This window comes from Falco naumanni, chromosome 10, assembly GCF_017639655.2.
Source record: "Falco naumanni isolate bFalNau1 chromosome 10, bFalNau1.pat, whole genome shotgun sequence".
Taxonomy (NCBI): domain Eukaryota; kingdom Metazoa; phylum Chordata; class Aves; order Falconiformes; family Falconidae; genus Falco; species Falco naumanni.
In genome coordinates this window covers 37,342,597-37,367,247 of record NC_054063.1, presented here as the reverse complement: position 1 = coordinate 37,367,247, position 24,651 = coordinate 37,342,597, and the positions used below count along the sequence as shown (strand labels likewise).

Sequence of the window (24,651 nt, the reverse complement as noted above, 5' to 3'; positions counted from 1 at the left end):
TTTCTGTCTGAAGAAGGATAGAGAGCTCTCCATGGGGTGATGTTCTGTGATCTGTTGTGCTAGGACTGCACTTAATGGCATGCTTTGTTATCTGGAGGCCAAACCCAAAACAAAGGTTAGTGTTCCACGAGGCAGGGCAAGATGATAAGATGCACAGGCCACTGACATGGTATGTCAGGCAGGGACTTCCCAGCATCCCCGGTCAAGCCTATTCCTCTTGTTGCTCTCTCACCCGTGTGCAGCACTGATCCGTCCCAGGGGTGACTCCAGCAGATGTGTTATACAGTGCAGAGAGCTGTGTTAGCGCTGTTTAATTCAGCCCTGCTGGAGCTAAGTTTCTGGGGCAAAGCACATTGTGTTAGGCTGTGCTTCTTGTGGACACGTGTTTGCATAGGTAGTTGTGTAACAAACTGTAGTGTCAGTAGTACAGAACCATCCTTTCTCGCCTGTTCCTGTAGTTGCAGTCAGTAATTTCTCGAGATGGTAGGCACTCAAAATACCTTCCTCCTTATGTACCTGGCTATTTTCCAGTTAATTTTCTCCTTGCTCCTGTGTTTTTGCGGAATTTGAAAGGGTAACCAAGTGCTTCAAAGCAACAGGTTGTGCTCTGTACTTGGCAGTGCTGTCCCTCACTTAATGCTGGGTGCTGCTTCACACTCCTCACCTTCTCAAAAATGTAATGAAGTCCTACCTCGTGTACTTCACGTGACCCAGAGTATCATTTTGGGCAATTGTTACCTGAGGTCTGTTGCATGACTATGTGGTGGTGCTACTGTACCTCTTGCAGCATTGCAGCTCTTTCAAAAACATGCTTGTGATGTTTGATCTCCATTATTAGCATGCTCTGAAGTGCTATCCACGGAAGATCTCAGTTGTAATTAGGAACGTGGGGGTCATCTCTGCATGTCAAGTTTGGGTGTTAATTTTTCAGGTCTGCTGAAGCAAAGATGCTCTAGTCCAGGTGTGGTTCTGCATGTTAGATGAGTGCCTTGAGAGAGAACTTCTCCACAGAAGCTAAATGAGTGTAGATGGCTGGAGGTGGATTGCTTCTGACTTTGCTGTCCCTGAACCGTTTTTGAGGGTGGTGTGATGGAAGTGCTTGGTTACCAGCCCAAATGCTAGTCCTGCCTGAGCTAGATATACCTGTGGTCAGGAAGGTTACACATTTCTTAGAAACAGCAGTTGAATGTTCTTGGTCTCATTTTCAGGACAGACCTCAAAGAGCAGTTGTGGTTGCTTTTCCTGGGAGTGTAATTATAGTTCCATACAACCTTCTGGTTGGCTGGTTGCAGAAGGGTTCCTCTGCTCTTCCACCATGCTAAAGGTCGTCTTCTCTTCTTAGCAGAGAGCAAGAAGGATGGGCAGATTCAGGTGGTCCTCCTCTTGTCCTCAGTGTTAGCTGCTTTCTGTTGCCCTGTAAATAGTGGGCTCTTTCAGGAAGGGGCAGCTAAAGGCTCGTGACTGTAAGCGGCAGAGGCTGCAGCCCTCCCTGTTAGGGAAAGGGATACTAAGTGGTTAAGATAAAAACTCGCCACCAGCAGCTTAGGCATCATATGCGTTTAATATTTTATGGATTGTGAATTATTAAATGGTTGGATGAAAACATGTAGTACATCAAGCAGTATTTTTTGCTAATAGCTGATATTTTACAGCATTGCTTTCTGTTAAAGTTTAAATTGAAAAACTGATGTAAAACTGATCTCAGGGTGGTTGACTGCTGAAGAGGGTAAAGGTAGCAAATAGTACTTTCTTGTGATAAAGTGTTTGCTGTCATACTGAGGCTGAAGTATTTTGCTCAAGGAGAAGGCTTGCAGGCAGAAGTAGTAAAAGTGGGTGTAACAGAGTGTGTTCTCTCTCCCTCCAGACTTGTCCTGCCTGTGCTCTTAGACTACTGTGGCTACAACAGGGCACCTGTGTTGGAAATCTGTGTGTGCGTTGTGAAAGGGACCTTTAATGCTTTATTAAGAATGACTAAAACATCTTTCCAAAATAGAAGAATCAGTTCTCAATGAAATTGGAGCATCTCTTAAACTCTAGTGGTTCTGCTGTTGGACCTGAGATTAATTCTGTAAAATTCAAGTTAATTTGGCAAAATTAAACTACTTCTGAGTTTACTGACTGAAATAAATTTTTATTAAAATAGTTTATTGGGGCTTTAACATTTTAGTTTAAGGAATTTTTCAGCCTTAAAATGTGTCAGTTATACAGGCACTGAGTGTTGTTTTTCCCATAAATTGAAAAGGCTTACCCCCAAATATGACTTTCCCTAAAATAAATTGAAAAAAAACTCTGTATTACCTGGTGTTTCTGTGTCTTGGTTCAGTGTAAGTGGGAGAAAGCACTTAAACTGCTTTACAGACAACTTCTGTAGCTATTTGTTCTCTTCCTTCTGTACCTGATTTTAGAAGAGTGAATGCTTTCAGTATTTTTCTGAAAAAGCTGCAGAAGTCTGTATTTCTGTTCAAGAGTCAATAACAGAGAGATAGTGAACTTGCAAAACTAATTCCGTATGTTCTGCAGATTGCAAAGGGAAGTGCGTAGCAAACTTTCTTCTCAAGGACTTTTTCTTTCCTTTCTAGCCTCCCAGCTGAGAGACTGGAAGTGCTGGCCTGCCTGAACAAAGTGAGACAGCAGCACGCCGACATGATGAAGGTAGCTCCAGCGCAGTGGCCGGAGGACACAGCGGCCAGGACCTTGCTGCCTCCCCTCCTTCTGGCTTGGTGGTGCTGGTGCGCGCTGCTGCGACCGTGCCTTGCCTTTGCAGAGCTGCACGCTCCCCAGCCCTTCCCCTTGATAGCAGGTGGTCTTTGAAAAGCCACATTAACCAGAAAAACTGTTAAAATCACCAGCTAGGAGCTTTATGTGGGCACCTGGCGGTTGTGAGAGATTGAATGATGTTTGCAATGTGTTGAGAAGCTCCCCTTTCCCATCTCTTTGTGTAGAGCCTCCCTGAGTTTGTTGTTTTTTTTTTTTAATTTTGCTCCCAGGCCTGGTTAACAGACTCCTCCTCGCTGCCACTGGTTGCCATGTCCAACAGCTTCTCGAAGTGGTGTATGTTGGTTTAACTCGGGCCAGAGCTGCGCACATTCTGTCGTAGCCTGCGCATCTGCTAGAGCCTTATGAGCTCAGTGACCCAGCATGGAGGTGACACAGGGAAACCTTATTTGCTTCAGTATTTTTACCAAGAGATGTGTGTGATGAAATGGTTTTATCTGCTGTTCTGAGTCAAGGATTAAACGTGTGTGATTATCTTCTCTAGCAAGTCACTGTAGTTACTGAAATATCTCTTAAAAACTTGTGCTTAGGGATGATCAGGGAGTACATCTTTCATGTTTCAGTTATTCTGGGTTTTCCATTTTATTTTGTGACAAAGGTAAAAATCGTAATTTCCACTCTACTAAATTTCACTTCATTTTTAAAAAACATGAACAATATCAAACCAAACACTTCTTATGGGATATCTCAGACACATATTGCAGTATCCTGCTTTAACTGGAACAGCAGATTAATAAAGACAGCGGTTTTCTCAATTGTTAAATTTTGGAATTACACAGTTACAGATTACATTTTTAGAGATTTTGACTTTAATTCCCTTGCCCTCTGAAACGTGCAGCTTTGTCTTTTTTGATGCCATGCTTAAGTAGTTCTCCAGGGTAAATCTTGATAAAGGGTAGGCAGGTAATGGCTGTTTTACAGGAGAAAACAAAAGAATTGCCCTCTCCCACCAAATACCTGACCATTCTAGATATCGTTTACCTTGGTGCCTGTTTCTTTTCAAAATCAAATTTTAAGTGTTAATTATGCTGCTGTTTGGCTTTTGTAGGTTTTTAACGATCCGATTCATGGGCACATTGAAATACATCCCCTTCTTGTTTGTATCATTGACACACCTCAGTTTCAGCGCCTGAGATACATTAAGCAGCTGGGTGGCACTTACTTTGTTTTTCCAGGAGCCTCTCACAACCGCTTTGAGCACTCTATAGGGTAAGGTGATGTCTTGCACGAAGGTCTGTTGCATTTGGATTTCCCGGAGCTTGGTTGTAGCCAAGGGACACTGCTGTCTCTGAGCATTGGTGAACTGCTGGGGGGGACATTTTCGGTCTCACGAGTGTTCCCGGATATCTTGTGTGACTATGGGTTGTTCCCTCGAACTTCCTGTAATAAAGACAGATAAAGAAACCTGCAAAATGGATCAATGTTAGATTTCCTCCCCTGCCCCTTATTCTTCTAATAATAATGTTAATTAAAAACTGTGAGTACTTTATGTTCTCCCTGGTCAAAATCTGAGTTTTAAAGCATAAACCTGGGAAGGGTACTGGGACTGCTATAAATGACTTGCTGGACAGTTGTAATCCCCTTATATTGTCCAGCACACCTAAAACCCATTTTGTCTGTGATGTTTGCATTTGTAGTTGTGTGCTTTATGCAGTCCATGGCAGATTGTCAGGCTGTCAGCCCAAATTAAAGTGAAACAGAAACAGATGATGGACATGAGGATTCCCAGAGTGTTGCTGAGTCATTCACACTCCACAGAGAAACTGTTCAGTGACAAATTTAGGCTTGTTTTAAAAGTATATCCCAAGGTGCAGAGAAGTTAAACTAGTCAATGGTTTTTAGTCAGGTGATCTGGCCAGCCTAAAATGGCTTTTGTTACTGCTGACATCGTGGAGCCAGTCTGGCTTCTGCCCCTGCTCCCTGACATTAGCAAGATGCAAATGACCATTGTAAAATGGTCAGATCAGTGAGGCAAGCTGGAATTGATTGCATTTGGTAAACCTGAAAAGGCAAAATTGGGGGGGATATAAACAAAACGTTCACAACAGGAGTCTGAAAGCTCCAATAGTATTGACAGCATTTTCTTTTAAACAGTTCATTTAATCTATATAGTTAAACTTAAGACAGTTGTTCTCAATTTGTATACAATTTGGAAGATTTTTACTGTATTAAAATAAAGTGAGCTTTCTGTGCTTATATTGGTCTAGTACAAAACCACCAAACAGTAAAATTTGGTCTAATAAAAGATACTGCCTTGTCATATAAAACCTTGTCTTGCTTTAAGATGCTCTGCAAGGGGGACTGTTGAGTCAAGTAGAAAAGGAAGTTGGTGTAGCGCTTGTAAACAGTCTGTAGGATTGGTACCATATGTTTGTTACTGCTTTTTTACATGTCATGAGAACAGAGGGTCCCATTCAGTGAAATTAAATGGCAAATCTGAAATGAACAAAAGGAAGAGAAGTAATTGTCATAAACTATTGTTAAAATAGCAATTTGAAAGAACAGTGCTTTGGTGACTGTTGTGGACATTTGCAGTTGCACTGACTGGAAGTAGGAGGATGATGTGTAAGCCGTGGTGCTTCAAGACACACACTGTCAGTAATGCACTGCTGTTTGCTTACACAGTTATTCCATGCTTGTGCATTGTGAAATACTGCAGGACGCTGTTGTCTCTGTTTTGGGCACGGTATCTTACGCTTTTTTGCTTTCAAATGTGTTACTGGTGACTAAAACTCTACTACAGGAAATAGTTTGTTTCTGTGGTTCTCGTGCAGGATAGGGTTTGAGTATTCTTTGTATGCTACCCCTCAGACAAGGGCTGTGACTTAATGTAGTGAAATAGAACAGGTGAACTGATCTTCTGTTCAGCCTAAAGCACTGGTACATTAACTTTTTTTCCCCCCCCCTCTGCAACAGGGTGGGCTACCTTGCAGGATGTGTGGTTCGTGCACTGAAGGAGAGACAACCGGAGCTGGATATAACTCAGCGAGACATTCTCTGCGTAGAAATTGCTGGGCTTTGTCATGATTTGGGTAAATAACACTTGAGGTGGCTTGTTGCTCTTTGAAAGCTACCCTGGATGAAAAGTTGGCTGTGGGACTGGAATGTGACAGCTGTTCTGGGCCACTCAGTGCATGGCCGTATTCTGAGACGGGATTTCTCTGTTTCTGTTTGGTCCAGAGTATGTATGTGGAGGCAACTCCACTTGGTGAGTCTGTAGCCGCTCTTAGCTAGTTTTTTGTCATGTTTCCATATGGTGTTTAGAGTTCTGCCCTCGGTGGCTGAAGTGTCCAATTCTTCCTGTGGTGTCCTCAGGTCTCTTAAAACATTTCAGAGTGAAAATGAATGGCCCTTTCAAAAATTGTTATGATTATTTTATAACTACATAATGTTTTCCTCAGAGCTGGCACAGAATAGTTAATGTTCTCAGTGTTACTGCAACACTTGCCTGTTGTGTGGGTAATGGAACTGGCTATGTTAAGTGCAGTAGAACTTAAGGTGTCTTGGGAAAGCGCACTTGCGGTAGCTAAAACTTCCTCATAGATGACGGATAAGGAATTTGGATAAGGAATTGGCTGGATGGCTGCACTCAGAGTTGTGGTCAGTGGCTCTGTCCAAGTGGAGCCTGGTGACGAGTGCCGTTCCTCGGAGATCAGTGTTGGGACCGGCGCTGTTTAATATCTTTGTCGGTGACATGGACAGTGGGGTTGAGCACACCCTCAGCAGGTTTGCCAGTGACACCGAGCTGTGTGGTGCGGTCAACACGCTGGAGAGAAGAGGTGCCGTCCAGAGGGACCTTGACAGGCTTGAGAGGTGGGCCTGTGTGGACATTGCAAAGTTCAGCAAGGCCAGGTGTGAAGTCCCACTTGTGGTTCAGGGCAGTCCCAAGCACAGATACAGGCTGGGTGGGGAATGGATTGAGAGCAGCTTTGAGAAGGACTGGAGGGTGTTGGTTGACAAGAAACTCAACATGACCCAGTGATGTGCACTCAATAGCCCAGGAGGCCAACTGTACCCTGGGCTGCATCAGTAGCAGCATGGCCAGCAGGATGAGGGAGGTGATGCTCCCCCTCTGCTCTGCTCTGGTGAGACCCCCCCTGCAGTGCTGTGTCTAGCTCTGGGGCCCCCAACATAAGAAGGACATGGACCTGTTGGAGCAGGGAGGCCATGAAGATGCTGAGGGGGCTGGAGCACCTCTCTGCTGAAGAGAGGCTGAGAGAGTTGGGGCGGTTCAGCCTGGAGAAGAGAAGGCTCCAGGGAGATCTTACAGCACATTCCAGTGCCTAAAGGGGGCCGACAAGAAAGCTGGAGAGGGGCTTTTTACAGGGGCATGTAGTGATAGGGCAAGGGGGGGGGCTTTAAACTGAAAGAGGGTATGTGTAGATTAGATGTTAGTAAGAAATTCTTTGCTGTGAGGGCGGCGATGCATTGGCACAGGCTGCCGAGAGCAGCTGGGGGTGCCCCATCCCTGGCAGCATCCAAGGCCAGCTTGGACGGGGCTGGGAGCAACCTGGTCTAGTGGGAGGTGTCCCTGCCCACGGCAGGGGGTGGGAACTAGATGGCGTTTAGGGTCACTTCCAGCTGACGGCTTCTGTGGTTCTGATATATGTCAAGATCACGTCAAATACAAGAAAATCCAGATTTTTAGCTTGTTCAGAATATTTCTACTGACAATCATGTCTCAGATTACACCTGTATAATCTTTGTTTTTAAGGTCATGGGCCATTTTCACACATGTTTGATGGAAGATTTATTCCACTCACTCGTCCAAGTTTGAAGTGGAAGGTAGGCTTTTCAATATTAAAGTAAAAATAGAAAACTGGATTTTTTAAAGGGAGAATAATTTGTCTTTAAACGACTGCCAGTGCTTGTGAGAATATAACAATCTTCTAGCATTCTCTTATTGCATCATTTTGGTGTCATCATTGAAAACCAGAATATCTTCTACTCTTGTGATGATTTCCTTGTTGTTCGCTTTAATTGTATGTTTGGGGAATGTCAGCCCCCTCAGCATGGCTGTGAGCAGAAGCAGCCTTACTAGCAAAGCAGAAAGAGGCATGGGGAGAAGTAAGGGCAGGTGTTTGTCACCAGCATCTCTTCCCCCGAAAGTGCAAATGCTCTTGAACTCCTGTGTAATTTCATGAGATCTGTTTGTGTACATATGTCTTCTTCCTGCAGATGTCACACTGGGTGACACAGAGAAATGAAGTGAAATGTGGTCTTGTTGGTGCCTGTAGTGTGGCTCTGAAGAGGCAGAATTTGTTAGGAGTGCACTGATCATTTAAAGGCAGCATTGTGTCTTAAAATGTGTATTGTGAGCTTTCTTCAGAATGTGTTTTACAGATGCAAAATACCAACTGGGAAATTCCTTTCCAGTTTAAGATTTTTTGTTCAAGGCCAGGATATTTAATACAGCATTTAGAATTCCAGCTTTCAGAAACTTTGGGTGGAGTTTCAAGGGTTGTTTGCCGTGAATGAAATGTAAGACAGTCCTTCCGGGCCTCTCTCTGCTTGCAGTTGCTGAACAAAATTAGCTGAGTAAACTTGTTAGTCTTCTGCACAACAGAATTGTTTATTTTGTCTTTTAGCATTGTGACTGTCTTACTGCTGTTTGTTAAAATTAACAGCTCTCTGCTGGAGCTGGTGTTTCTGTAGACCAGGTGACTTCCTGTTTGGTTCAGTACAAATTAATAGAAAATCCTGCAAGAGCCGCACTTGGACACCACGGTGCCAAGGTGCCCTGCCAGGCAGCGCTGCTGGGTTAGGGGAAAGCTGTGACAGTGCATGAAAGATGCTTAACCTTTGTAGTGCAATATTGAAGTGTTTTTTTTCACAGCATGAAACTGCTTCTGTTGAAATGTTTGAGCACCTGATCACTTCCAATAAACTGGAAGAAGTCATGAAGTCATATGGACTTGTCCTGGAGGAAGATATGACCTTCATCAAGGAGCAAATAGGAGGGCCTATAGGTGGAGCCACTTGTGAGGCATCGGTAAGTCAGTGCACTGCTCCTCTGGTTGTCCCAATACATGTCTTTGATTTTACTGAAAGTGTAGATAACTATGTTTTATTTATTTTTAGCCCTGCGGAATTCTGAGAATCCTGGCACAAGAGATGCTAGAGACGTGTAGTGTTTGTTTCTTATAGTGCTGGCAGGAGGTGGTAGCTTCACTACATCATGTGCTTACATCTGCCTGAGAAGTTCTTACCTCAAAGTCTTCAGATTAGAGGAAAGCTTAAGAATGTTATTTGTATTTAGTGAACCTGATTTATTGTAACTAGATTGGTAGAACTGAATTTTTAATGGAACCTTAAATGACCAGGTTAGGATAACAGCTTGTTTATTAGATGCCTGGAGGTGATGGTGGTGGGAGATTGTGTTTTCACATGAAGAAAACACGAGACAGTTTAGGGTAACAAGCTGATAATGGATATCAAAACTGAGAACTGGCAGAGATGAGGCAACGAGCAACCCGAAGTGTGGCCCCAGCGCCAGAGCCACATCAGCTTTAACAGTAGCAAAATTCTTGGATTTATTGCAGTAACATACATAGAGGCAGGGATAAGACTCAAAGAAATGTGTTGCCTCGGGACAAGGAGGAAGAGATCATGATTGTTACTCCTTGCCACTCTATGAAAGTATTAAGTCCTCTCTCCTCACTTTGTAGCTTGTTATCTCTTCAAGGACACCCATTCAGTTGCCCCTACAATTTAAGAACCTGTCAGTGGGAGATCTGTCATGACAATCTGGTCCCATATCAGAATTTGTGCGTTGTCCCAAACAAATCACCTGCAAACATTAGCACTTACCCATTATTTTCTGCTGTAGCAGTGTGTAATTCTGCCGTGTGTACTGCAGCACTCTGATGACAAACATAGGAAACTTAGCGTAATGAAATTCATTCTGAGATCTTGTAAGAAGGGGATATTGATTTACAAAGACTGCAAGCTGATTTTTCACTTACTTGCACTCATGTGCACACAAACCTTGCTGCCCGCCACTTGCACTGGTCTTGTTCCGAGTGCTTACCCAATGCCTCTTCTTCCTTGTTTGGATTCTATGCCTGTTTTCCAGCAGGATAACAGGAAAAGGAATGTCATACATGGTACGCTGCATGTACCTTCTTGCTACCCTCCTGGTGTTAGGCTGCAGGATCTTCTGCTGGCAGTCGCTTGTACTGCGGTGGTCTTACCAGAGTACAGGCACCTCTGCTGTTGAGGCATATGTGCTGTGATGCTATCACATGGCAGGACTTCTGGTCCTGAAATGAACCATAAGTTATTTATGCACTGAACATAAACTGTGTCCTGGACTTTGTCCCAGTAGCAGAGCTCTTTTCATCAGCACGGGGTGTTTTTATCAGTGATGTGCTCTCTTCCTGCTGCTTACTTACATTTCCATTCTTATATCAGTTTTAAAATTTCTGTAATGCAGATAACATGAAAACCATATCTGTTTGTATACCATGTTTTCCACCTTCAGAATTTCAAGGCCATTTTATGGCATTTTTTGTTTAGCTGAAGAATCATTAGATTTTCAAGAAAATAAGTGTTTATTTGCAACTTGTATCTTATTATTTTGGCATTGATTTCCTGTTTGCCTTATGACTGAATTGCCAGCTACTTAAGCTCCTAACCCACAAGGGATATTTGTACAATTTTTGTTTAAAACTCTAAATTATTGTTTTAAAACTGTTCTATAAAGTTGTATTGTTGATTGCAGGAGACTGCAAGACAGTGACATGTTTGTGGGTTTAACTAATTCCCTGAGGATTAAATGCTTCCAACCTTTTTCCTCTCTTCCTTGCTATGTACTTTTTTTTTTTTTAAGCTTTTCAAAGCTGCAGGCTTTGCTTAAGTAGAATGGGAAGTTAAGTACTGGTGTACATGGTTTTTATTCTTCCTGATACTCTGGGAAGTCAGCTGATTAAGCCCCAGTTCTGAACATCTAATGCCCAACAGCTTCTTAATGTCTTTCTGTTCTTTGCTACCTCAGTGCTGGATGTTTATCACAGACAAAATCAAAGTGTATTTCTGCTGTCTTAAAAAAATTGCTTTGACATTGTTTGCACACTTTAATTTCTTATTGTTTCTGATATTTATTTTTTTTCCTTCTCGGCTCCCCTGTTGTTAGTGGCCCTACCATGGTCGACAGAAGGAGAAAAGTTTCCTATATGAGATAGTAGCTAACAAAAAAAATGGCATTGATGTTGACAAATGGGATTATTTTGCAAGGTACAAATCTTACATTTTGGGTTTTTATTATGAATTCCTACTGAAACAATGCTACTGTATGTACAAGTGTGATCTCATTGTTAAACACTCTCTGTGGAATATTTTTAGGGATTGCCATCACTTAGGAATCCAGAATAATTTTGATTATAAGCGATTACTTAAATTCATTCGGGTCTGTGAAGTAGAAAACCGGAAGCATATCTGTACCCGTGACAAGGTAAGCAGCGTGCATGAACTGAGGGAACACCCAGCAGCAAAATGCATGCAAAGTATAGCAGCACACAGAGCATATGGGCTGTGGCAAAGCCTGCCTTGGTCAGCACGGTGCAGCCGCTCTCCGGATTGTAGAGGTTTGCTGGGGTTGCCTGCTGGATGCTTTTATAGCCCAAGAGAGGAAGAAGTAGTTGCTGCTTTGAAAGCTGTTCTCAGAAGCATTTAATTTAAGGAAGGGGCGGGACAGAGCAAGCCTCTGTTGAAAGAGCTTGTGGTGGGTCCTTCCAGAGAAGACCTTACAAAACCAGCAGCATGCATGATCCTGCTCCAAGTCTTCTGAGCAAGAGGTGAATATGGCTTTGGCAAGGGGCTGCTAAAGAAGCAAGAGGTCCTTTTCTCTGCCAGCGTCACTGTAGGATCTCTGCTTTCCCATGGCAGCCTGAGGCTGTTTCGAAATTCGTAGACTGTGAAAAATAACGATTCTGCTCTGTGCTGCAAATGGAAGCAGACAAACTCATTCGATTCCTTGATTGTTTTAGTTTTGCAGTCAATACCAATGTGAAAAGTAAAAGATGATTGTTTTTTTTTTGATTCAGGAAGTTGGAAATTTGTATGATATGTTCCACACGCGGAATTGCCTGCATCGGCGAGCATACCAGCATAAGATTGGCAACATCATTGAAATAATGCAAGTATTATACTTTCCTTTTCTTGCATTCCGTTGATTTTTAAATTCTTGAAAGTGTTTATCTGTCTGGAATATTGGGATAGTCAAAAAGGTGTGACATAAAATTAAAGCCACCGGGCTGTATAGCCCAGTTGTTGTGGCAAGGCTCAGTCTTCAGAGTGTCACAGAGGCTGTGATGAATGAAAAAAAAGAGAGGGCAAGAACTACATCCTTCCATGTGAACATCAGTTAGAAGGAGATTGCTAAAGCCCTGAAGAAGCATAGAATCAGGATGTGCTAATGCTGTTTTAAGCGCTGACAGCTGAAGTCAAAGCTATACCTACAAGTTAGAGACCACTTAGCTCAAACCGGCTGGTTAATAGAGGAACGTTACTAGCAGAGTAAAGTAATGAGCAAGCTTACTGTTACTGTAGCTCAGCTGAGGCCTGACTTTGTGTTTATGTAATGCCACAGCAGGAATTGTTCAGAACAAACTCCGCTGGCTGCCTGCATTTGTACCTCTGTCGATGTCTGTAGAAGTTTCCCTGTAGCATTATTCTTTTTACTTTTCTTGAAAAGCATCTGTACTAGTTTTCCCAAAGATTTTTTCACTAGGATCTTGGCTGCTGAGTAACCATCTGCTGAGCTTGGAAGAAAGGAACACAGAGGACTACACAGTATAAGAGTAATTTGGTACTGCTTTCATTTCATAAACTTCAGCTCCTGATTTAGTGATCCTCTAAAACTCACATGAAAAATGCTAAGGTTTGGCAGTACCTATGTATGAGGAGTAAAACAGCCGAGAAATTTAGTACCATAATTATAGCAGCTTATCCAAGTAAGTGTACAAGCTGGCAGTAACAATGATGAGGTACAGGGAGCTCTGGAAGAACTTGATCTTCAGAATATTATTTTTTGCCACCTGAAAATCCCACATGTTCATGATGCTTTACCTTTACAGTGTTCCGTATTCTCTTGGTTAACTCCTAGAACAATGGGTCTGTAAAAGAATATGGTCATCTGTGAGGCAGCCTCATTGCAGCTGAGTGACTAAGTCACTGTCTTGCAGGGTTCTGCGATTGTCTAAACAATGATAAACTTGTAGTCTGCAGCAGAATAAAGCGGCTAATTCATTGAAGGGTCTGATCTGAACCAGTTTTCAGTAGATGGAAATACTCTGTTGAAATGTGTGATCACAGCATGGAGATGGGACATAACTGCAGTGCCATTAGGGTCTGCTGTGCACAAGGGATGCAGTTTCATCCATTGTCTTATAATTAGAACATACTAATGCATTTCTTTTTTTACTCTTGAGCAATAAGCTGTTTCAAAATGACGCTATCCTTAAGTCTTAATTTTGTCTCAAACTAGGATTACAGAAGCCTTTCAAAAAGCAGACAAATTTTTTAAAATAGAAGGCTCTGGAGGAAAACTGTACCAGATTTCTACAGCAATAGAGGACATGGAAGCCTACACTAAGCTAACTGGTATGGCACTCAGATTTTTTAATTTTTTTTTTCTTAAGTAAAAGAACACGAGTACCTGTTAAAATGCTGGGTTTACATCTGTTGGTGTGGTGGGCCCTTGCCCATGACTGGACGCTCAAGTACTGCTTTTGTGCACAGATGGTGGGGCAGACCTGGACCATCCAATCTCATATCTGGCTGGGGGAGCAAGACCTTCTAGTTTAAATGACTTTTATGTTGAGAGAGAGAAGTACCAACTACCTATGTTCTGCACACATTCAAATTCACATTGTTGCAAGCAGTCCTGTCAGGAGGTCCTGCCTGTGCCTTGAGTTTGTTGCACTTGTCACAGGTGGGGTATAAGTCTGTGTGTGTGTCTTGTGAAACTTAACCCCAAAGCAGGTTTCAAAGGGCACTGATGGGGCCTGATTTGATTCACTTCAGATGTTGCAACCTGCTTGCAAATACAACAGAAGAAAACAGAATATATGAACAACAGAGTATTGCTGTAAGTTTTCGGCAATCCTCGATCTGCCACAGCCACATTCAGCCTGACCATAGACCTGCTGCATCAAGTGGGTGAAGGGGCTGCACAGAGTGCTGAGATGAGGAGCTGCCTGGCCCCGCTGACACTGCATGCCTATGCCCCAGGGGAGGAGAAGGGGCTGGCTTTTGAGGGGAGTGACTATTGGAGAGCATGAACTGCAGTGTTGGGCCATGGAAAGGCTGGGCAGAAAGGCAAGAACCAAGATTTAAATTCTTAATGGGCTGGGTTCTGTTCCATGGGGGCTGTCTGGTCTGTAAGATCAGCTATGCTAGCAAATCAGCACCAAGGCCCTGTTGTAACTGCCTGCTGACCTGTGGCACCTGGCGAGGAGCGCAGCTCAGGGCAGGGAGACCAGGGCTGTCCGCCACCTCCTACAGTCTGCCGCAGCAAGGAGCTGCTTGCAGGGCTGTCCTGGTCAACAAGACGAGAGTTGAACAGCAAGAGGAGTGATGCGAGGAATATGCCCACATCAAATGTAACAGTAGACCACAAAGGACAAATACGTTCTTCTCTTAAACTAAGGCACTTCCTGCCTTCAGCAGTTGCCACCTGGGGGCTTCTGAGAGGACAGTAGGCTTGTTTTCAGTAGTCCGTGATGAGTGATGCTTCTCTGAAACTGCCCAATTGCCTCTTGGACCTTTGCAAATGATAAACCTCTGTGAGGTTCTGCAGCAGAAAGTTCCCTAGTTTTCTTCCATGAATGGTGAAGAACCACTGTTAGTTTTTGATTTGTCGCTTTGTGATTTGACAGCAAATCCTCATTTTAGTAAAGGTTGAGACAGCAAACTGTTCCTTGTCACTACTGCTTTTGCACAATGGATGCGTTTGTGGGCTGCTTATTTCCCTTGTGTTATCTCTTCTCTCAGTCTGAAGAGACCTAGTCTGTTCCTCATGGAGAATTTCCTGACTTTGCCCAACCTTATCCTTAAAAACAGCCCTCGGTTAAGGGTGTTTTGGTGCATGGCCCATAACTTGCTCCTGGAGTGTGTTGGGAGCTTTTTAAGCCAGTTGCAGCCGTAGGCAGGGCATTGCAGAGCTGTGCTTGCAGTGCGCGTCAGAGCTGCCCAGGTATTTCTGACAGGGGAGTGTGTATAGATGTGGAGCGCAGCTGGTGCTTGTGACAGGTGAGCAGCACCCTGACAGCAGCAGTCTCTTCAGGACAGCCAGAAATAACCTTTCTGCTCGAAGCCACATCAAAAGAAACCTGTCTTGCTGCTCGTATTGATGGTGGGAAATGCACTGCGTACCTCGCTGTGATGTGGAGACAGGAGGGGGGCTTTGATGCTAGCATCCAAAGCCTGACAAATTCGGAAGGTTTAACGGAAATATGTTGTTCTTTTTACAAGGTAGAGCACCCTTGTCCCTGGGCTAGTTAGTGCTGGGATTTAAGATATTCTGCTGAACAAGACTGGCTAAATAAGAGGAGGAAGCAACTTCCAGTGAAATGATAAAACTTGTTGCAAGGGTGAGAACTGAGCTAGTCTTCCTGTCAGTAGGTGTTACGAACCTGACAATAATCAAGGTGATATTGTGACTTCTCAGCTGTCAGACTTGGCATGTTCAGCCATTCTCTGAAAGTGAGTGACTTTACTGAACCAGCAGTTTTTCTTGTTGTCTTAACCTTTGTCCCTGTACATGCATTTTGTTGTGACACTGGATTGTGACATACTTAACAACAATCAATGCAACTTTGGCAGATAATATCTACCTGGAAATTCTGCACTCAAGTTGTCCAGAACTGAAGGAGGCACGAGAGATACTGCAGAAACTAGAACGACGTCAATTATACAAGTTCTTAGGAGAGACTCAACCTGAAAAAATGATGGAAATTGTAAAGGTAATGTCTGTTGGTGGAAAATTCTGAATTCTGTCCCTGTAAAAAGTTGTTGACCATCTTTTTTTCTCTGTCTCCATGTGGGTTTTGGGTGGTTTTTTTTGGCTTAACTACTATTCCAAAACTAGAGTTAAAAGTCATCCTCCTGTCTATGTAGCTGAGCCATGAAACATACAGGGAATTGGGAAGAGTTTTATCTACAAACAGCCAGAAGAATGGCAGGAGGTGGTAATTCAGAAATTGATTATTGCAGAAATATTTTCAGAAAAAAACTTTTCTGAAAAACACAAAATTGCAAAAAAGCTGTTAGTCAGTCCAGTGATCGAGAATGTTACTACTATTATCTTGTGTTCATTAAAATTTCAGAATAATAAGGAACACATTTGCTTTGAATTGTGATTTGTGTCCTTTACTTTGAGAACAGATGTCAAACTGAATAATAACTTCCAAACTTCTTGGGGCTGAGATGGCTGTATCTAGAAAGCCTTAGTAAGATTAATTCAGCTGTCTTAAAGAATAAGGTTACAGAAGGACTACTGGATGTCTTACTGCTCCGTTCTTTTTGTTTGAAGAGATGGTTTGCTTGTATTCTTAGTGTCTAAGAAAAAGTAGCATTAAGAGATTCTGTATTAAAGCAGGAGGAAACGGGAAGGAAAACATGAAATGCTCGTACATCAGCTGTCAAGTTCCTGCCCTTCTGAGGGGTAGTTCAGGATCGGTAGCCTTACAAATAAGGAGATTAGCAGGAGAGTGAATTGCATGAGTCCCACCTTTAAACACTTCTTTTTAGAACTCGTTAATGAAAAGAAAAACTCTCACTTTGAAAATCCAGCCAGAGGTCTTGGGTCTTGGGGTATCCAGTGTGTTGTTTTCAAGGGAGACTGGATCACTGTTGGTGCCATAATTACATCCAGCCAACGCTTTGCAGCTTCTGATGCTCAGCTGAGGGCTCAGGGGCAAATTTTTCCTCCTGCAGTGTAGGAGTTGCCTGTTGCAGGAGTGTTGGAGGCTCAACTTCCTCTGAAGTGCTGGAGGTGAGCAGTGGCTAGATAGAATGGTTTGGGGTGGAAGGGGCCTTTAAAGGCCATCTAGTCCACCCCACCCCCCTGCAATGAGCATGACACCTTCAGCTAGGTCAGGTTGCTCAAAGCACTGTGCAGTTTTGTGGTCCTCACCTCATGCTGGCCAGAGCCAGGGTAACATCCCAAATAGCTACAGAGTTCTTAAATTCAAAGCTAGAGTTTCCAGTTAAGGCAAACTGGAAGATGTAACTTAAGAACAAGCACCAGCAGCAAGCAACAACAAAGAAAAGAAGAAAGTTAGCATATGTACATTGTGAAACAAGAACGGAAATAGAATATGTTATAAACAGGCTGCCTTCTGCCGGTTGCCTCCTGGCAATTCTTTCCTCTAGGTTTGGTCTCAGTCTAAACCTTCCCTTGGCTTCTCGAGTCACAACAAACGACACATGCCTCAGCTTGGCAATGTGTGTCATTCCCTGCTTTTCTTACTAGTTTCCCTATCTTTGCAATGGATAAAGCAGCAGCAAAAAAATGTTGCTAGCTGAAATCCTTCCCTTCTGGACCTGTCTCCTGGAAGCAACGTGATGCGCTCAAACCTTTTCTTCCATGAGTCTCAGCTGCTCCCAGGAAATCTTGCTTCACCTAATCTTGCATCTTACCCAGAACACAGCAACCTGGTAAATAGGCAACTTTCTCTCTCCCGCCAGCCACAGCCTTTTAATGAGAATTTACACATTTCCCTGAACAACTCCTCTTCATCATACCCTGCTTCTCAGCTTGGCTTTAGCCCAGCTGTCAGCAGGGAATATTCTCTCGGGTCCAAAACCAGGCAAAACCCCTTGGAGGTTTCAGCTTTTGAAGTAGGTCACCATCCTCTCCAAAGTTTGCCTAGGAGCTTGCTGCTTCTAGTTGTTTTTTCACAGTGGTCAATGACATTACTGATCTTGTCTGTCTCTTGGGGTTTTTTTGATATGTTCCAATGTATAGGTATAAAAGCTTCATTGGAGGGTGAGATCCTGTAGCCCTTCATTAAAAAAACCCCAAAGTTCAGTAAAAACATTTAATATTTAGCTTTTAGGAACTTAATTGCAAAACATTTGTATAAATTAAATAATTTCTTAAAGGTAATTATTTTCTGGGTTTGTGGAGATTTCAACATCCTGGATGGACATTCTTCCCCCTGCTTCTTCCTGTCATCGGGTGAAAATTTGTCCTCCACAGGCTGGCAGTATTGGAGTCTTCTCAGTTATATAAGCTTGTTTGGTTTCTGAAAATCGGTAGAAGACTTACGGCTGAGATATGCAGGGATTCAAACAACCAGATTGGTGCAGGAAGAGTCTGTCAAGCTATGAAGAAATAAAATATTTAGTTTAGTGACGTGTTCTGTCATGCATTTTTTTGCCTTGGTCTAGACCTGGTAGTGCCTAAATGTAACCTGAATTACTGTCTTTTTTCAGAATAACAGCCTGGCAGAAAGCATTGCTAATTCCAGGCCAGAAAAGGATCCTCCAGATGTGGAGCTAAAGGCCGAAGATTTCATAATTGATGTAAATACCTCTCAGGGCAGGTTCAGAGTAAAAACTTCTCAATCAGTGGGCCTTGTGTACCATAGTGAAAATCAGAGATACATTTCAATACATTTGGAATGGGAGGGGGGAACCAACCACAAACAAAAAACCCAAAACCAACCAAGCGAACGAAAAACCCCAAACCCACAGGGTTGCTTCAGAAGTGCTGTCCCAGGTGTTCAGCTCAGGGCTCCGAGAGCACCGAGCTTCCCCTTGGGAGGTTTGCTGGGCCTGGGCGCAGAGGCATCAGGCGTCTTCCCTGGGCTGGTGTTCAGCTGCTCTTTGGGCACTTCTGCTCCTGGTGACACATATGGTTGTCCCACGACTGTCCTCACTTTGAAAAGGAGCAGCAGTAGGGAATCCTTTGGGTTTTAGCATATGGGTGTTGAAGTCAGCAGTCTAAGAACCGCTGCTGTGGGCTGTGAAGTCAAGCGAAGGGCAGGCCCCGGTGGGAGGGTAACGGGCACAGTGACTTCCAGGCTGCTGGTATGGCAAGCCTGATGCGTGGCAGTCATCCCTGGGTTTTGTCTCCTGCATAAAGCACCTCACTGCCACAGCTTGGTTGCTGGCCAGTACTGGTGGGAAAGGAGAGACCCTGAAGCAGAGGAGAGAGCTTGAGCTGTCTGCAAGTATCAAATAGCTTGATCTCTGTTCTTGGTTAATTCTGGGAAGAGCTAGCAAATGGCTTTGCACAGAGTGCATCACAGATCACTTCAAAAGCTCCCTTGCATTGAAGATTCACTTCAGGCTGAGTAAAACTGTAGCAGTTCACCTGGCTTTAAATTGACTGCGCTTTCCTTGTCCATAAACTAAAGTCATGGGAAAGTGGGCTCCTCCCTGCTGACCACAAAACTGCTGGTGTACCAAGTAGATGTAAATAACACAGTCTGAACCTCATGTTTAAAGTTGTGAGCTCTACTGCTGCCTCCATAGGATGTGCGTTTCAGGAGGGCACGGGCTGGCAAGGGACCAGCATGCTTCCACTGTTTGAAACTGGAGCGTTGCAGAGCGTGACTCAGAGCTGGCTCATGTAAATGTCAATATCCACCTAGCAGCTTCAGAGCGAAAGGTGGTGGAAGAAAAGATACAAGATGCAATACCGGATTGTTTTATTAAGTAATAATTACTGTTCTATTTTACTAGCATCATTTACAGAAGTATAGTGTGTATCCTCTTTTATTTATTGTGAGAATACTAAAGACAAACATTAACAAATGCCATTTTCTTTGTTTGATGTGCAAGGTTGTCCGTATGGATTATGGAATGAAAGAACAGAATCCCATTGATAATGTTCTCTTCTATTGCAAGGCTGATCCTTCCAAGGCAGTCAAGATCAGTAAAGAACAGGTAGTCTTTTATTTTCTTCAGCTGGCTGCTGAAGGGCAGCATCTTCACAACTTGTGATGGAAGTGATTACAGTCCTTTATGGTAGTTCTTGCAGGAGTCGTGGGGAGGTGGTAGAATCCATGTCCTTGCAGGGCTTCGGTGTCTGTTGTACTGCTACAATCTGGAATTCTGACAGCCTTTGCATATGGACAGTGTTTAACTTGAATACACTCTGGAAGTCTTAGAAAAATACAGTTGATTTGGATAAAGCCCATAGATTGTAGTGCGATTTTTTTACTGCTTTCCGTTTGTATTCAGATGAAAAAATTGAAGTTCAGTGGATTCTTAAATTTCAAGAGATACTAAAGCTTATTTCTTTTTTGTTTCAAAGGTTTCAAAGCTTTTACCCATGACGTTTGCAGAGCAGATTATTCGGGTTTATTGCAAAAGACAGGATGCAGATATTGTTTCAGCTGCAAAACAATATTTTATTCAGTGGTGTATAAAAAAGAATTTCACCAAACCACAGGTAATGTTCACATGTTATTTTTCTTGTTCTTAGACCTCTTCACCTTTGTCCCTAAGCTGGCTTTTTCACTAAAAAACTTGGCTTTCAGGCCTTGTCTTTGTGGCAGAGCCACTTCTCACTAACCTAGCTTCTGGTTTTATTGTGGCTCACATCTGGGTGTGCCTTATTTTCACTGAAATAGTGATGGATTTGCATTGATTTAACTTCCACACAGACACTCAGTAGTTCATGGATGCAGGTTTCCTCACACAAAGGCTTAAAACAGCACTGAGAGATTAAAAGTTCTAGGGAGGAGGTCAGGTCAGTTCTTCTATGGCTTTCCCTCTCTTCCTTTGTTGTTCACCAGCTCTTAAAAGTCACTCCTCCCCCAGGAGATTCACGGTCAGTCCATTTGCTCCGAGTTAGAGTGAAAATATCTGGAGGAGTAAGATTGAAAACATCGACTCTCTGGGCAACTAGTCTGTAGTCTGAGTTGCCTGCAAGGTTTTCTCTGTTCTCTGTGTTTCCCTTTTCTGTCAACTTCTCAGAACATACAAGTATCCAGCTGTGAGGCGGGAAGAGAGTATGTTACAGCTCACCTGACATTTTTGTGTTTGGAACCTTGTCAGAGCTGCCCTGGGAAGTAAAATGGAGACTCTAAAGCAGACCCCGAGTTCGTACTTTGCTTTGCATTCCTCCTGCCAGAGGTGGTGGAGAAGCCTGTAACAGTCACGGCTGTAAACTGGTGATGTGTGATACAACATCTCCACCACCACATCCCCCTTGCAGGAAGGTGGGCACCTTCATTGGCTGGACTTGATGATCTCAGAGGTCTTTTCCAACCTAAATGATTCTATGATCTAAAAAAAAAATCCTTCCAGAATATTCATCATTGTAGAGAAGCAGTTACGGTTGTATGAAGTAAGTTTTTCTCAGTAGAAAATGGTAATGGAGCCACTCTGCTACATGCACGAGCTGTGAAATTTCTAGACTGGAAGCGTCATTAGGTTTGATAGACGTGCTGGCAAATCTGCTGTTACATTTCTCCCCTGATGTCTGGCTTTCACTTTCGTTTGTCTGATAATCATACCAGGGAAAGGGATAGCTTTCTTCACTTCCACGTACTTTTTCAGATATTTTCCACTATTTGGGATCAAGCCTCAAAGTAAAATAAATGCTTATATTGAAATCTCAAAGTTGCTTAAAAAATACAGTATGAACAGTTTATTCTGTGAACCATGGGGTTTTTTCCTTTTCATAAAGTACGTTAATAACACTGACTTTGCGTCTTACTTGCTAGAGGCACCTGTAAGTTTCATTCATCCTCTGAAATGAAAGGCCACCCAGTAGATGAGTGCTTTGAGGTGCTGGAGCTACAGCTATAGGCATGAACAATTTGTTTTAAGGCTCGTTCTTATGTCTTACTTCTGGCACCCGTCTTTTGAGAGCAGTTAATTTCAGAAGGGTGTTTTACAAATGGATCAAGCAATAAGCTTTCTCTGCTTGTAGAGTTTGGTTGTGCCCTGTAAGCATGCTCTTCTAGTTCAGGCATATCCATCTCGCAGGCCCCGGTGGGTTGCAGAGCATGGCAACGTGCATCTCACCAGCTTATTTCTAACTTGGAGAGCTTACTGCTTTCTTGTATATGTTTGTGGTGCTCAAGTACTAGGTTAACATATGTATCTCACAAGGATGAGCACTACTGCCTTAGACTGTAGCAGCACTTCGAGCTGGTAGATCGCAACAGTTTTAAAGGAGATACCCTGGCAAAGTCAGAGGAGATGCTTATAATAATGCTTCCGGTTCAATATCGATGCCCAAAATACAAGCCTGCTGATCTTTCTAGATTTGCTGGCAATACTTCAGGAACAAGTGCACTACCAACAGCGAAGGTTTCTCAGGTGCAGGGGATTTTCTTTCTCTCCACCAGACACTACCACTGACTATAGCAGTTTCCATCTCTGGGATGTGCCGTCTTCAATGTTTGTTGCCTTACAAAGCTTCTGGGACCTTGGATTTATTTTTTCTACTAAGTGATACAGAGCTGCTTTTCTTCTGCTTTAGCATAGAAAGCAGAAGTTAATGTGCTATCATTAATGTTTTCTGATTTTTAATAATAGGATGGTGATGTGGTTGCCCCTCATCTAATTCCAATGAAGGAAAGCTGGAACAACACGACAGATGATGAACACAGGACAGCTTCAGAGCCCAGCTGCAAACAAAGGCTTCCTTTTGATAAGTAACACTCTTCCTTTTGGCACTGTTCAGTCTGCTTCTTCAGAAGATGAGTAAACCTGAGCAGCAATTCTTCTAAAGGCAGTTGGATGGAATTTATGGATCAATGCATTTCTGCATTTTACAACACAGTATGTTTTAATGTAGGTGCTTAAAAGAAGTGCATATTCCAAGTGAACGTCAGCTGTTACAGCTGAGCAAACTCAGTTCTCATTTATTTATGAAAGTATTGGCACTGTGTTGCAAAAGAAACTTTAAAAATGCCAATTAATTGTTATTACAAGAAGTTCTGAAGACATGTTACTGGTCCTTCTAGTTCTGATCCCTTCTTAAGATAGTTGTGATGTTGAATGAGCTAGCAGAAAAACTTGCAGCTCACGTTTTGGTGTGTCTTGGTTTTGGTTTTTTCCCCCAGTACCTAGGAAAGAGGGGAGTAAGTATGTTTCTGAAAATACAGTGAGGTAATCTAACTTTGAAATAACCACAGATGGCATCTTCAAGAATAACAAAGTTAACTTCATTTAAGAAAATAAAAGGAAGGGAGAGGGGAATTTTTTTTAAGAACCAAAGATTACTTTTCTGGCATTCAAAAAGCTGATGAAGATGTGGGCCTCTTGCTATAAATGTGACCACAGTTTTTATTGATGTAACAATGCATTGCAGTGACATGCAGCCTTTTATTGTTTTATAGTGTATTTTTGATACATTTAATGTTATATTTTTTTACTGACTGAACTGCAAAACGTCCATTGTTTGAGTGCTGGTAGGAAAGCAGAGTGACCCGAATGTTTGTCAAGGCAGGTGGACGTGCGCACAGGTTTCGGTGCAGTGAGTGAGTCCCTGCTGGATGCTGCACTGGCTCTTTGCACTGAGTGCACCTTGTTTTCTGCATCACACTGTAATAGGTAGACAGGCTCCTCAGGAATTCTGCCATCCTTGTATCCCTTCCCTGTTTCTCTTGGACCTCTGATGGCTGTTTCTGCGTAATTTTTCTCTCCCTTGTAGAACTATAAGGGTTCTTAGATTCTTCCCTTGCTGGCAGTACTAGTGTGAGTGTTGCTAAGTGTCTGTCCAGTTGAAAAGGTGAATGAGGAAGACCTTCCTCTCCTCTTGTACTCGGGTCTAAGAGGAAGGCTGCTTTCATTGAATAAAACCTAAAAGCTTGAAAAAGCCTGCCCAGAAAGCGAAAAATGCAAAGCAAAAGGTGCAGTAATGCTCAGAAATTGGATTGAGCTTTGGGGGTTTATATGTGGGGTGGGGAAAGAAGAGTTGGGTGTGCGGTTTTGCCAGCCAGGCATAGGTAACCACGTGAGTTCCTGGAAGCTGGCACAGCAGGAACTCCCTCTGGCCGACCTGCAGGACTCTTCATAACTGATGGCATTTCTTCTCCCTCTGTTGTGGGAACGGATAGCTATCGGGCAGAGGGAAGGAGTACACCTGTACTCGCTCAGATTTAATTTGTTGAAGTAACCAGAAGTTGTTTTGCGCTCTGCTGCTTTCTTACGTACCTGTGCTCGTGCATCTAAAGGTGATGTGGTGCAACCTCTGCTGTTCATGTCTTTAAGAGTATTTCCTATCTGCAGGTGTGCCAGGTAACTGTTAGAAGGGGTTGTGACCTCTAAAGGCTTTTGAAGAACTTATTATGCTTCAAGAAACAATATCATAGAGTGAAGGCATTTGTTTCCCTTATATGCATAAAATCAAGGATTGTTCAGAATAATTAATTTTGTTATTGTTGCTTGTGTTTTGAACTGTTATAAAAGGTGCACTTTATACTTGGGAAATATGTTTTGCTTACGTTTAAGCAAAAATTCATACTTAATGTTAAGTTCTGAGACAGAGCGTTTCTTTTTCTCAGATGTGTTAATCTGAGCCTCTCTGGACTAAGATTAAATTTATAAACAGTTATTTTACTATTCTTTTAAGGAACTGCAGTGTGTGGACTTTATTTAAAACGGTTATAAATGGCCAGATGTATTTCTAAAGGACAAACGCTGCTCTGTGGACAGAAAAGGACCTTGGCATCCTGGTGGGCACAGGAGTTGACATGAGCAGTGAAGATGGCTGGGCTGTGCCAGAAGCGTCACCAGGGGCTGGTGGGTGGCCGGGAGCGGGACCCTGAGCACAGTCACAGGAACAAATTCAGCTGCTGAAGACAGGATGGGAGCTGCTGCCAATGGCCCTGCACCTCCATCCTGCCATCTGCTTCAGCATCATCTCCCTCCTGGTGGGTGACTTTTTTCTGCTTTGTGGGA

The 24,651-nt window shown here is 43.1% G+C and overlaps 2 protein-coding genes across 3 annotated transcripts in view; one reads left to right on the top strand and one right to left on the bottom strand.

Annotated features, from left to right (window-relative positions):
* Window position 1: 1 nt before the first annotated feature.
* Window positions 2-24,325, top strand: SAMHD1 (SAM and HD domain containing deoxynucleoside triphosphate triphosphohydrolase 1). The gene is made up of 15 exons (XM_040609213.1): window positions 2-115; window positions 2,580-2,652; window positions 3,824-3,984; window positions 5,692-5,807; window positions 7,490-7,560; window positions 8,612-8,767; window positions 10,910-11,010; window positions 11,119-11,227; window positions 11,820-11,911; window positions 13,262-13,377; window positions 15,601-15,740; window positions 18,217-18,306; window positions 19,570-19,674; window positions 20,045-20,182; window positions 22,282-24,325. The coding sequence occupies exons 1-15, from the start codon at window positions 75-77 to the stop codon at window positions 22,402-22,404; spliced, it is 1,632 nt and encodes a 543-aa protein (XP_040465147.1). The 5' UTR covers window positions 2-74; the 3' UTR covers window positions 22,405-24,325.
* Window positions 3,984-24,651, bottom strand: part of PIGU (phosphatidylinositol glycan anchor biosynthesis class U) — a 40,755-nt gene continuing 20,087 nt past the window's right edge. Inside the window, exon 13 of one of the 2 annotated variants that reach the window (XR_005829969.1) lies at window positions 3,984-4,155. The gene's annotated coding sequence lies outside the window, so the exon portion shown is untranslated. Of the gene's footprint in view, window positions 4,156-17,818; window positions 18,106-24,651 lie in introns of those variants that run through there. The other variant, XR_005829968.1, reaches the window with a different exon arrangement.